The 13,758-nt window shown below is 43.6% G+C and overlaps 1 protein-coding gene across 1 annotated transcript in view; it reads right to left on the bottom strand.

Moving 5' to 3' along the window:
• Positions 1 to 8,361: 8,361 nt before the first annotated feature.
• Positions 8,362 to 13,758, bottom strand: part of LOC126166707 (protein tiptop) — a 56,724-nt gene continuing 51,327 nt past the window's right edge. The window contains exon 6 of the mRNA XM_049920427.1: positions 8,362 to 12,784. Within this exon, the coding sequence (XP_049776384.1) occupies positions 10,261 to 12,784 (2,524 nt within the window). The 3' untranslated portion in view covers positions 8,362 to 10,260. The remainder of the gene's footprint in view (positions 12,785 to 13,758) is intronic.

Below are 13,758 nucleotides of genomic sequence, written 5' to 3'. Positions count from 1 at the left end.
GTAGGGGGGGGGCGCATATAATATGGTGTGCCTAGGGGCGCAAAATATTTAAATCCGACACTGACCATCACCTCTGAAGGTCTCGCTGTGTGGTGGTACAACATGCAATGTGTGCTTTTCATGAGCAATAAAAAGGGCGGAAATGATGTTTATGTTGATCTCTATTCCAGTTTTCTCTACAGGTTCCGTAACTCTCCGAACCGAGGTGATGCAAAACTTTTTTTGATGTGTGTAATTAAGGAGAAGTGTCTTTCTTTTTAAACGTAAAATATAATAGGACTGCCAAAGTTGTTATCTATGAGACAAATGAAAAAGAGACAGAGAGGTTATAAGCACTTGTGTTAGCGAGAAATTTCGAAATACAGAAAAAGGAAATGGAGTGGAATTTCAGTAGTGCAACGCACCAGCATATGCGTGCTAATAAGAATTGTGCTCTGATAAAAATAAGGGAGTGTAACAGGCACGAATATTTTCAAGGAAGAAGAAAGGTTTACTACTTCTTAGAATCAATAGTCGTTCGACTGTTTCGACGGAGGAAAATTTTGACACGTGAAAAACAGTGAGAAAGGTGAGATTTGTTTAAAATAGAGTGGCTTAATTTCAACTAGGCAAATGCTGAATTTCTGGTGGTAAATGTAGCGATAAACATCTTAGCATTCGCAGATTATACGGAGCGTCTGAGAACTTCCCAGAATTCAGCTGTAGGATGTGAATTACATCTAACTTACTAATTAGATTGGTACAATACTCATACTTTTATCTAAACATTTCAGTGTGTATATGTGTTGCCTGAATCTGGCTGGAATGAGCAGCAAATCTAACTGTTCCACTGTAGATAATTAAAAATGTTAGCCCTCGCAGTGATGAACACAAAGATTCACGCAGATCACCTGGACCAAAGATCATCATTCATCTGTCATCGTTCATAAAAGTGATAAGAAAACCGTTGCTTGTTTACTGCACAATCTCTAAACTAAACCATATGTGACAGATAACTTTCAGTACACAATTATTCTCTACTGAACGCTTCTCAAGAGCTTTATGGACATGCCTAAAATGAAGACAGAATTGTTAAAATTCAGTGAAAAGCGATTTCAGTCCCGTGGAACGTGCCATTACGTTATCTGTTGAACACTAGTGATTCTCGCAGCTTTAGTTATTGCAAGAATATAATTGCAGAGATCTGCTAAGAGTTAGGTGTCTAGGGATCATCTCAAGTTTCACTTCACAGCAGATGGCCAACGTACATTTCAAAAGTAAACAGCAATTGAACTCTTGTAATTGTCTTTATGCGTTAGTGGGAACAGATCTCTGAGTCGCAGTTGTATAACAAAACATTAATTAGGTGTAACTCAGTATTTGTTGCTCTGTATCCATGATCAGTTTATGTCTCTTTACGTACAAATAACGCACTGAGTCCCCCTATACCGTGATGCCAATTTAATCGTGCTGTTTCGGAAAAAACCTGTATCTGACATAGTAGTGAGGGAACACTAATTGACACCGAAAACTGAGTTAATTTTTTGTGGCACTGATGTTTGCTGTGAGTGTATAATTTTATTTATCAGTATCTTTGGTATCTGATAAAGGAATGGAGAACAACTAGCATTTGTAAAAGTACCTTTCCCTCCCGCAAACTGTTGTACATAAAAGTTTATGTACAGTGCAAATGATTGGTCTGTAGCACTGTCTCGAACGATACGTCCTAATCGCTATAAAAAGATTCTTACATCCATTAAATGGATCATTTCAAGACACCATTTGCAATGTTTCCAGCAACAGTTATGTAATAATGTCTGATTAGGAGACGAACCATAATGACGAGATAGAAGTGGTCTTCTTCATATTTGTTTCTCCACATATTGAAACAATGTCGGTCCCCTGCTTCGTTACATCTTCCTCGCATTTTCGTATAATATTCGTAAGGCCTGCTCCGTCTTCATTGAAACCGTCTGTGTCTTAGGTGACCTACTTCCGCCTCTCTTTCCTATTGTTTTGTTACTGGTTACTTGTTAACCAGCCTGTCTTCCCACATGGTGATGATTTGCCGTTCCCGTTGCATTCGCACGTATTTGTTCGATTTTTTCATTAAAATAGTATGTAATAAATTACTCTCGAATAATATTGCTTTGTAAATTATCTCTCGCATATTGCTCTATTGTCTCCAAAAGTTTCATTTAGTCTGATCGAATTCTTGTTTATTATTCTTAGTCAATGTCCAGTATTCATTCTTGTATACTGTTATGGAGTTATTCATTACTTTGTAGTGTGCCACCCTTGTATCCTGTTTCTGTCTTGCTACCTCGTTTTCGGTGTACTATACCACGTATCACTTAAAACCTACTGCATTTACGAGTGACGTCATTTTATACGCGTAACCATTTGTTGTTCATCTGTTACTGTTTTGAAAAATAGTGCAAACTTGTTAGTATCGGATTTTTATTTGATTTTTATACTGAAATTATACTGAAATTTTTTGATGACACTGCTTATGTATTCAGTTAGGAAACATATTTCAGACTAAAATAAAAATTCTGCCTTCCGAAAAAGTTGTTGGTCGTGGTAAAACGCTATACTGTGTGTGTGTGTGTGTGTGTGTGTGTGTGTGTGTCTGTGTGAATCTTGGTATTAATCCGTTGCCCGTTACAGTCCATAACGTTTGTACAGTACTTTTAAATGAATAAGTCTTCGCTGTGCGTCTCTGTATTTCATGGATCCCATCTTAGAACTTAAGGGGCATGAGTATATAGCTGTCGCATATTATCATTGTAATTTGGTGGTCACTCTATTGAGCACTCTAAAGTGAAAGCATTAACTTCATTACTAACAATACTGTTGACGCTTGCATATTAATTCCGTTATTACTATTAACTTAATTGAAAACGTAAGTCGGAGTGAATATAATATTTAATACATTGCCAAATCTACGCATCATTCGGTTGTGATTTTAATCACGAGCAGTGAGAAGCAATGAATTTTCTTGCGATACAGGCGCTTCAGAATCAGTTCTCTCTGTTGATTTTAATTCGTTGTTTAGGCGTAAGTGGTTCGCTCACATGTGTTAGGTATTAGCAATGTTCGAGGGAAAGAAACATGGTGCTCTTTCTTTTCTTTCCTTTTTCTTTCTTTTTAAAATAGCTACTTCACGTCTCACCTTGTTTTATGATCACAACTATCAGCGCTCTTAGCAATTTTCTGAATTTTCGTGGCGCTGCATCGATTGCTCGGCTCTGCTCTAGTACTTAAGAGTTGTCATTTTGGATCAACATCTCCTGTTTCGATTGATATAATGGAAGCTCCAGAATTTCCGATACGGCACTGTTTACGTTAAAATTTTCTTCCACAGTACAACATAGTCGGTCAAACTACATCACAATTTGTGTAATAAACATGTGATGAAAGTCACTACTAATGTGCATGCTGATCAGAAGGTAAATTGTTTCAGAGTGACAGACACTGTCTCTGTATTGAAACCTCTTGATTCAGAAACTCGACCAAGGAAGGGAATTACTCTGTTAGTAGCTTCTATAGGAGTTTACAAAACGTATAAACTGCAATAAATCATCAGAATTCGTTTATAGAATCATTGATAACGAGAAGGTATAACAGGCGGGGAAAGCGGCGATTCAATGTGTGTTATATCTGAATTCTACTCTTCCACATAACAACCTTTTTAGTTGTCTAGCGTCGAAAATTGCATAAAGATGACAAAATGAGGGGAATATATCCTTTGTTATGCCCGACTGTATTTTTAATCCCCGCTACTCCAGCCATCGTCAGTAATTTTGCTACCCAAATAACAAAAATCATCCAAGAAAATACGCTTATCATTGCCTGATTTAATTCCACTACATTCCATGACGGTTGTTTTGCTTACTTTGATGTACATCTTATAACTTCTTTTCAGAACATTATCCACCCGTTCAAATGGTATTTTGGCGTCTTTGGCGGAACTGCAGTATCATGGACATATCTAAGTATAGGAGTTTAACTCCTATTCCAAATTTCTCCTTTGTTTCCCTTACTGCTTTCTTAATTTAAAGACTGAATAACATCGAGGATGGGCCACAATTCTGTCTCACTTCTTTCCCAGCTACTGCATTCCTTTCATGACCTTCAATTCTCCTAACTGTAGTCTGGTGTCTGTAAAGGTCTTAGATCACCGACTTTAAAATTGATTGTTAATCGACCGTGAATTTCAAAATATGAAAGGGCAACCATGTCATATGAACAAAGTGTGGATTTATTTGCAGTTCTTTATGTGAACAGCAGACCGTCAAACGACGTGAATATTTCCTCATATTACGTTTTACTTCGTTTTCTTCGCCGGATGACCGCAGCTCATGGCACGACTATAATTGTGTGATTTGTTAAACGTTTTTGTATTGTCATTGCAGTCTGAAGAGTGGTTCATTTAATAATTGAAGTAAGTCAAAAAATCCGTGAACTGGTAGCGATCATTGGAAAATCTTCTCGTATTGTAGATAACCTTTCGTTCGCAGTATTTTATCCGTACTGACTTCAGAACATCAAAGAGTGTATTTCATTCAACACTGTTAAAAGCTTTCTCTATATCTACAAATGCAATAAATGTAGCCTTCCTTCAGTCTGTCTTCTAAGACGCAGAATCAGTATTACCTCGTATTTCACTACATTTCTGCGGAATCTATGGGGATTCGAGGTCTGTTCGATCTTTTGCACGGACTTCCCGTCCCCACAGTCGAGCAGCGAGCAGTTAACTAGAGTCTTATTGTTAAAAGTATTTCAATTATTGCAACTGCGTTCTATTATGACCTAATATTTTGATTACGAATTTCTGTTCAGGATGTACAAGTACCACCGGAACTGGAGTTTCGTTCCCTTGTGAGGAGTAGTTCGTAATATATTAGCATTTTATCGATGTTTGACTGAAACTGAGTTCAGCTGTAGATTAAAGCTACGAGCACCAAAGTTTGCGTGAGTGTTGAGTTACATATTTTTGTCATTGGGCTACTGTCATGTTGTGCTAGGAGTAGTAGTTTATGAGAAATTTGTGTTTGTTTCCGCTGTTAGTCATATGACAATAGACAATTTAATATCAATTTTAGTCGAGAGTCAAAATTACTAACGGGATGATGTAAGTCAGTTAAAATGATGAACATTTGCGGGGAGTAGGAATTTTCCAAGACAAATGTCCTAAACCTAATAGTTCGTCAGGTAGAAAAATTCCTAACTCACTGTTTTATACTCCGGAAGATACTCTGAGCGTTGAGGAGAAAGCTAAGGATCTCCTTTTGAGGAAAAGTTCAAAGAGTCGATATGGGCTAGCGGGGAGTTATTAAAGGTTTCACTAAGAGAACGCTTGCCGCATTACAGGACCTGTGTATGCAGGGAAAATTAACAAGCTTTCTATACATGGTTCGCTCCCTTTGCGTAGTATAAGGTCCAGGGCCGGAGAGTTAATAGGCATTACAGCTACGCCGAATTCATGTCGCTCGAATTTCTGATTCACACCAAGTGTCAAAATTGTCGACTTAGAATATTTTTGCAGCACTAATGTATTCCGGACGGTTACGATCGTTGTTAGTGTTTTAGGGCGAGCAAACATTTCATGAACTCTTATTAATTTTCATTCTTTTAGCTTGATGGTATGTTTGAATTTTGATAACTCTCTATTAGGTTGTTCTGAGTAAGAACTGGTCTTTTGGTGCAACAATACATCACTTATCCATGACAAATTGTTTGTAATCACTAACCTACGTCATTATCCACAGCCTGATCAACAAAATTAGTACAAGTGTGAATGATCCTTTTTGTGGCCTTGTCGAAAGTTAGTCAAAATACATGGCACACTTACAGGGGAACAGAGAATTAAGCTACAAAATGCAGAGACATTAATAAGCAATTTCATTAAATACAAAACTATTTAAACGCACCCCCACAACCCTAACCGATCTTCCCGAGATTGGCTTCTGCGGTTTTTGCCATTCTTCTGTAAACAATTTGTGTCAGAATTTTGGAAGCATGACTTATGAAACTGATGCTCGGTAATATTCACTCCTGTCAATACCTGTTTTCTTGAAGTAGGAAGGTTGAGCGTCTTTCACCTCTGTCATACATCTACCACACCATGTTTCTCCCACAATTTCAATAAATCTGAAGGAATATCGTACAGAATTCCGTTTATTAAACCAAGAATCAATGTCTTTTGTGCAAATTGGTTATGAATAAAATTTTGTCATTACACTAAGTGTGCTATCAAGGAAGACATGTGTCGATACTGAGATAATTTGTAATAACAGAATGCATACCTTTGATCACCACGGTTACTTGTGACAAACGAGACGTTTCAATTCCGTTCACCCTGTATTCATTCTTGTTACTTCGTATGAAATTTTGTACATTCTGTAATGAATATAGTGTCAAAAGTTAAATGTGAGTTTGCTTGGTTACTTTGTGTTGCTGAATAGATGTAATGATGTTATTGTCGGCAACAGCAGCGTGACTCCAGCTAAGTATTGTGAAAATTTCTCTATTAAGAGCGTGACTAGCTGTATGCTACAATTAAACTGAGCCCAGTTAACAGAATAGACGGCTAATCCACTGACAGCTAACTTGCGTGATCTGTCCGCCTAATGTGTAAGAAGCAAGATAATGACATATTGCTTCCAACCAAACATATTAAATACGAGTTGCATTTGCGAAGTAACCATTTCAATTAAAAACTGGCATTTCACGCGTAACCATCAGGAACTTTAGCAGTACATCCGAAGAGGATATTAATCAGAAATTTATAACGAACGCAATTAGTAATTTTCATGTTCTTGTCAAGTTTTTACTGTTGCACAGGGATTGTATTGCAAAACGTTGATCGACGTCATTGTGAAAACTTATAAAATTTTGAAAAGTTCTTGAAGGTACATATCTTTCAGTTGTAATGCTTACTTCTACCCACAATTAGCAAAGTTTGCATGTTTTTTGCCATCACAGAATGCTCTGCCTCATAGTACTTACCTTTACTGTTTACACGAGACAAGTTAAAAGTGAGTGTCGATTAGGGATGAACTCCAGATTCCTGCCTATGTGCGATGCTCTCCATTGTTTATACCTGTGGCCGATTTTCCTGTTGTATGTGTTACGTGACTCATTTCATATGCCAAGGCTTATACATACGAATACAAAGTGCTATGTTATAGGATTTGCACTTGTTGCTGAATTTTGAAAATATTTGTGTAGATCTAGAAAGAGAAGCGTGAAGCTGAGAGTGTTAGGCATAAGTGGTAGCTGATTTTATGAGTGTTTTATGTACAATACTTTTCCGAGACACAATCTCTTGGGCAATTTTCCGTCAGCGTAAACGTTATTTTTCTAATACTTTGTGTGATTTCACCTGCATGTTATTTACGTTATCAAAATTCTTAGTAATTTGGTCAAAAAAGTTCAGTGTAAATGAATGTAGTCTTCTTTCATTAAACGTCTTCCATATTCCTTCGTTCTTCCTCAGATTTCATAGGCTTAGCGAGAACGTTTCATCAGTGTTAATACATGTTCCGAAGAGCGTGGCCTTCATACCATTTACACGTGACACGTGACAGGGAAAAATTGAGCGTCGGTTTACGATCCAAACCAGGTTCCTGCCTATGCGATGTTCTCTCCATTTCTTTCATTCCTGTGGTGTATTTGTTTGTTGTATGTGCTCAATGATTCCCTTCACATACCAGGGCTTAGGCTCTTGCACATGCGAACAGAAAATGTATGTTACAACATCCTGAAAATGTTGGCTTGGAGCTAGGAAGAGAACCGTGAAGGTGAGAGTCTTATGCATGGCTGGCAGCTGACTCTATGGGTGTTTCATATATACAGCTTTTCTGTGACACATATCTTAAGAAAGCTTCCGTCAGCGTAAATATTATGTTTCTGATACTTTCTGTGTGATTTGGCATGCATGTTGTTTCGTTATCAAAGTTCTTAGTAATTTGGTCGAAAAAGCTCAGCGTAGATGAATGCAGTGTTCTTTCATTAAATGTATTCCACATTGCTTAGTGCTACTTCATATTTCATAGGATTAGCGAGAAAGGTTTGCCAGTGTCACTGTGTGTTTCGAGGAGTGTGGCCTTCATACAATGTATGTGTTTTGTTTCATAGTTTTTCGTGCATCATCTCACAACAGAATCACCAATTCTCGCTCATCGCAAAATTCTAATGTATTCCAGCACAAAAATAAAATATATAGTTCAGATTTGGTCAATGTAAATTCATTTTGAACTATAGTGTTTCCAGTAATTATGAGTTCTCAACTTCCTCGTGTAATATGCTTAAGAGACTGCACTGGGTGTGAGACAAGGAATGGAGATAGATGAGGTAAAACTAATAACAATACAATGACAAGAAAAGAGATTTCGTTTTATTAAATTAGCGCAAATTCACAGAATACGTTATACGTAATAAATAAAGAGTGACCATTACAAAGTTTTCTGCATTTAAGGCTGAAAAGGCATGATGTTCAAATATTGAATCTGACCATGTATCAACGTAAGTCCAACGAATTCTGTTACACAAAATAAACTAATTATGTAAAAAAAAGAACATGTCTTAACAAAATAAAGGTTGGGGGAAGTACATTAAGTTTCAGCTTGATTATTCGAGCTAGCGTATACATTTGTTTTATGCAAATACTCCTTAATATTTACATAGTTGCTGATTAAATAAGTGCATTTATTCAGAAGAGGAAGAATTGGATATTTTAAGATACGTATACGAATGTATTTTTTATACTATTACTTTCTGGATCTGTATACCAACTTGAATGCTGAAGGAAGATCGTAGAACTAAACATAAAGGTGTAAATTCATTCGTTGTATTCTTCTCACTTTTCCAAGCCCATACCAATAGAATAATGAAAATAAAGTCAACTGGTTCTCCAAATATTTTATCATTCGCTTCGTGTTCAGATCGTTGGAGCCAGCCTGTATATCAAGGAAGAACATGGGCTTGAAAGAAGTTACTGAAGGTTGAGGGCCGCTTTCATTCAGACGGAAATAACTTACATACAAAAAACGCCGGAAAGTGAGGCGTTGAGCACGTGCACAGAAACGGGCAAGTTCGACTTGCTTCCATATCATGATGCCCGCCGCTTCCAGTGGTTTCGCGATTTGTAACACATAATAAAGCATTATTCATCCAGGTAATAACTACGCGAAACATGAATTACGTGGATTAATTTTACTCTACATTCGAAAAGGAAAAATTAACTCACAAAAATAAATCGCTATATGTAAGACGATGTAACCGAGGACACCTGAGAAATGACGAAACCGGTGTGTTTTTTCAGTAGGCTGTACCAAGATTTAGAGGAATGATTTCTCTCTAATCGGAGATGGTTTTGATGGGGGGCGCTAAGTAATTATACTGCTGCTAGTTGTCAGTAGTAAGCCTAACGAGGAATCCTGGCCAGTAACATGAGCAGGAAGCAAGTTACACCGAATTATTACGTAAAATCACAGTACCTGTTAAACTCAAAAACTTGAGACTGCAGCCCCACTTCCGGTCAGCACGACCAATCGCCAGATTCAAAGTCCCAGCTGTGGCGTATCACGTTAATACAGGTAAGTATAATCGTTCCTGTGATCTCGTATAACAGACTGCGTCGGATTCCGGAGGCATTTGAATGTTAGTTGCGACGGGAAGGTACCACATTCCTCATATCTTTCGTTCGTACGCTTCTCTTTGTGGTGTATACAACCCAGTGGCATCGAAGAAAAATGTATGTTCCTCTTTTTTTTTCTTAAATTCATCAGATACAGTTTCTTACTCTACTCTAGGACAATATTGTTACATTTTAAAGAACTCTTTCACCTCTGCAGGATATGGTAGCATCACATTGTACTCGGCGCGGACAAAAATACGTCGCTAGGCAACAGAATCGTCCACGCAGTTTTAATACTAATAGATTCATAAATTATTATTTCTTCTCTCGTTACTTCTTTTAAAACACCAACAGCGAGTACAGGAAGAGGACAAGTTTCTTTTTTTTCTAATTTTCCATCATTTTACGTATTCTACTAAGAACAGTGGGCATTGGAATGACGACTTTACGGAAAGAAAGGGGTTATGTGAGGCAGGGGCTAGAAGTAGTACCCAGGGCTGTCGTAAACGTGTAACTGCGCGCCTGTCCCGGAGGAGCACGGCCGACCGAACTTCGCCTTCCATCACTTACACTATGTACAAACAGGCAATCGGCCGTGCCGCACGAATAACCAAACAAGAGTCCCGCGTCGCTGACTATACGTATTTACTAGACAACTGCTTGGCGAGCTCGGTATACTTGAGAAACTTGGAGTGGGGGCTCTCCTCGAAACTAGACGGAGTCTGCGGGCTCTTGGCACCGCTGCCGCCGTTGCCTCCGCTACCGGAAGGCGTGGAGGACCCGCCGCCGCTGTTGACGCCGCTCGCAGAGCTGCCGGATGGAGATCCTTTGACGACTGTGGGCGCGCCGGAAGCCCCCGCGCCAGGCGTCGAAGCCGGGCCCGCGCCGGAGGCCGCACCAGCCGCGGCCGCCGCCTGCTGCTGCGCCGCCTTGAGCGCCACCGGGTCCGGGATGACGCCGTCCTTGACGAAGTGCATTTTGGACAGGTGGTGCCGGTAGGCGCCCTTGGAGATGAAGGGCGTATCACAGAAGGCGCATTTCATGATGGAGTCGGCGGTGACGACGGCGTCGTTGCACGCCCAGCTGAAGGCGAGGATGGCGCCCGGGGTGGAGTTGGGCACAGCGGCGCCCGCAGGCCCGGGGGGAATCCCCGCGGCGCTGCTGCTGCCGCTGCTGCTGCTGCGGCCGCCGCCGTGGCGCTCAGTCTTGTCGCACAGCTTCTGCAGCGCAGCCAGAGGATGACTGCTCGACGTTCGGCTGCCGCCACCAGCGCTGGAGCCCGCAGAGCCGGGGCCGTCCGCCCCCGCTGACCCTCCGGGGCCACCGCCGCCGCTCAGGCTGTCGAACATGGAAGACAGCGCGCCGAGGCTGGACTTCTTGTGCGGTGTGTTGGAACGCTCGCTGCTGGCAGGGCTGCTCCGGCAGGGACTGCTCGCAGTCCCCGGAGACCGCACCACATTCTCCTCCTCGCGATCCTCAGACCTCCTCTCCCTCTGCTGCCGGTCTTCCTCCTGCTCCTCCTCCGGCTCGGAAGCTTCCTTCTTAACGACTATCGTCGGGGCCGGCGACGTCGAGTGGTCTTCCTCGTTCGGCGTAGGAGGCGCCTCCTTCTTAACTGGCGGCGCGGCGGGCAGTGGCTCCTCGTCCGCAGCCACTGGAGTGGACGGCGGTTCCGACTTGACGCTGGTCGGCGGCGTCTGGACGCGCTTCTCCGGCGTCGTCCTCGGCGTCGTCGCCGCATTCGCCGGAGTCACGCGGCCCGACACCGAGCTGGATTCGCTGCCCGACCGTTCTCTGCTGCGCTGGTGCATGTAGCCTTGCTGTTGGTGGTGATGGTGGTGGTAGCTCCGAAGCAAATTCATGGTCTGCGCGTCGACCAGAGGTTTGGTGTAATCGACGCTCTCGTCGATTCCGAGCCTCTTCAGGATCGACGACCCCATCGGAGCGGCGCCGGCGGCACCGCCGTATCCGGCCATCCCCGCGCCGTGCCTCGCCCGGGAGTCGAAGCTCTTCTCTATCAGCTTCTCGATGGCGTTGAGCACCGACGGCGAGGACACGTCGCCACTGCCGGCTGGTGAAGGTGTGGTGACAGAGTTGTGGGCTCCATCTTTGGAGAGATCGGTGGCGGTGAGGCTGCCTCCGGACGGTGGCCTGTGGTGGCGACCGTTGTCCTTGATCAGGGTATCGTGACCGTCCACGAGTCCCGTCGACAGCAACCGGTTCTTCAGTAGATTCCTTTCGTGATTGGCGGCCGCCGCGCCTCCGCCGATGCACTGGCGGATGTGGTCGACGAAGAGCGCCGTTTCGATCTTGTCGCCGCACTTCTCGCATGTGATCCTGCCTCCCGTAACGGCGTCCCGGGGCAGTGACAGCTTCTCGCCGTTCTTGAGCTCGTGCTGCGCCCTCTCCAGTTCGAGCAGCTTCCTCACTGGCAGCGACTTCTTGCGCTTCTCTCTCGGCGCGCGCCGGCTCCGGCCGCTCTCCGTTATCGAGCGCATGATGTGCTCCTTGTAGTGCGAGTTCTTCACCATGTGGTTGCTGAGCTCCTTGAGCGAGCTGAAGGCCTGGTCGCACACTTTGCACGTGAGGACGGCGCTGACGTGCGAACTGGCGCCACCGCCTCCGCCGCCGCCCGCGCCACCCCCGCCGCCGGAGACTGCGTTGCCGGCGCCGGAAGCGGCACCCGCGCCTCCGCCTGCGTTGGCGGCGCCGGTGCCTTTGCTCTCGTCGGCAGACTTCCACGAGATGATCTGCTCCTGCGAGATGATGTTGGTGTAGTGCTGCGTCTGCTGCATGTGGCTCGTCATCTCGGCGAGCGAGCGGAAGCTCTGACCGCACCACATGCACTTGAGAATCTGTCGCGTCTGCTCGGCGCCCTTGCCGAGCCACACGTCCTGGCCGCGCACCAGCTTGCGAGGCAGCGGCATCGTCTCCTTGATCAGCAGGTTGAGGTCCGCAGCCGTCGGCTTGCCGCCAGACGACGAGTTGGGCGTGCTCGAGTTGGACGTCGGTGTGGTCGGCTGCGGCGTCGGCGGCTGCTGTGGCGTCGTAGGAGGCGGCGGGGGCGGAGGCGGCGGCGCGGGCACGTTCACGCCGCAGTGCTTGGCCTCTTTCATGTGCGCCGTCATGGCTGCCAGGCTCGGGAAACTCTGCTTGCACCTGTCAGCAAAATAACATCGCTAACTGTAGTGTGCAACGTGGTGTTGGGGTAGGCATTTAAAAATTACGTGCTGAGGTGGAGTACCAAATGGTGAGGTGTCACAAAGAATATCTGCAGATAAAAACTTTCCCTAACGTACTAGAACCATGTGCTGAAATTGGAATGAGATTTTCACTCTGCAGCGGAGTGTGTGCTGATATGAAACTTTCTGGCAGATTAAAACTGTTTGCCGGACCGAGACTCGAACTCGAGACCTTTCGCGGGCAAGGGCTCTACCATCTGTGCTACCCAAGCACGACTCACGCCCGTTCTCACAGCCTTACTTCTGCCAGTACCCCGTCTCCTACCTTCCAAACTTTACAGAATCTCTCCTCCGAACCTTGCAGAACTAGCACTCCTGAAAGAAAGGATATTGCGGAGACGTGGCTTAGCCACAGCCTGGAGGATGTTTCCAGAATGAGATTTTCACTCTGCAGCGGAGTGTGCGCTGATATGAAACTTTCCTGACAGATTAAAACTGTGTGTGGCCCGCGAAAGGCAAAGGTCCCGTGTTCGAGTCTCGTTCCGGCACACAGTTTTAATCTGCCAGGAAAGCGTCATTTGCTGAAACTATTTGTCGGGAGTGTAGCCTTAGAAGAAAGTGAAATGTGGACAATAGATAGCACAGCCAACAGAGGGTTTAGAGATGTGGCAATACACTATATTGCTACAGATTAGTTGGAGTAGCAGGTAACTAATTAAGAGCCATGGAATCGATTCGAGGAAAAAGGATATATATGGCACAATTTCACCGAAAGAAGATATCGTTGACGGAACACATACTCAGGCATCAAGGAATGGTTAATTTCGCAATAGAGTGAAGCGAGATGACTAAAAGCTGGGCAGCAAGGAAGGACATGTTCCCGCGACGCATCCAGGCTGTTTAACTGTTAGGGGTATCAGTAGAGGATAATAAAACAAACAGTTATTGAAA

Source organism: Schistocerca cancellata, chromosome 1 (assembly GCF_023864275.1).
Source record: "Schistocerca cancellata isolate TAMUIC-IGC-003103 chromosome 1, iqSchCanc2.1, whole genome shotgun sequence".
Classification (NCBI taxonomy): Eukaryota; Metazoa; Arthropoda; class Insecta; order Orthoptera; family Acrididae; genus Schistocerca; species Schistocerca cancellata.
The sequence above is the reverse complement of the archived record's forward strand: the minus strand, read 5'-3'. Positions and strand labels throughout refer to the sequence as shown.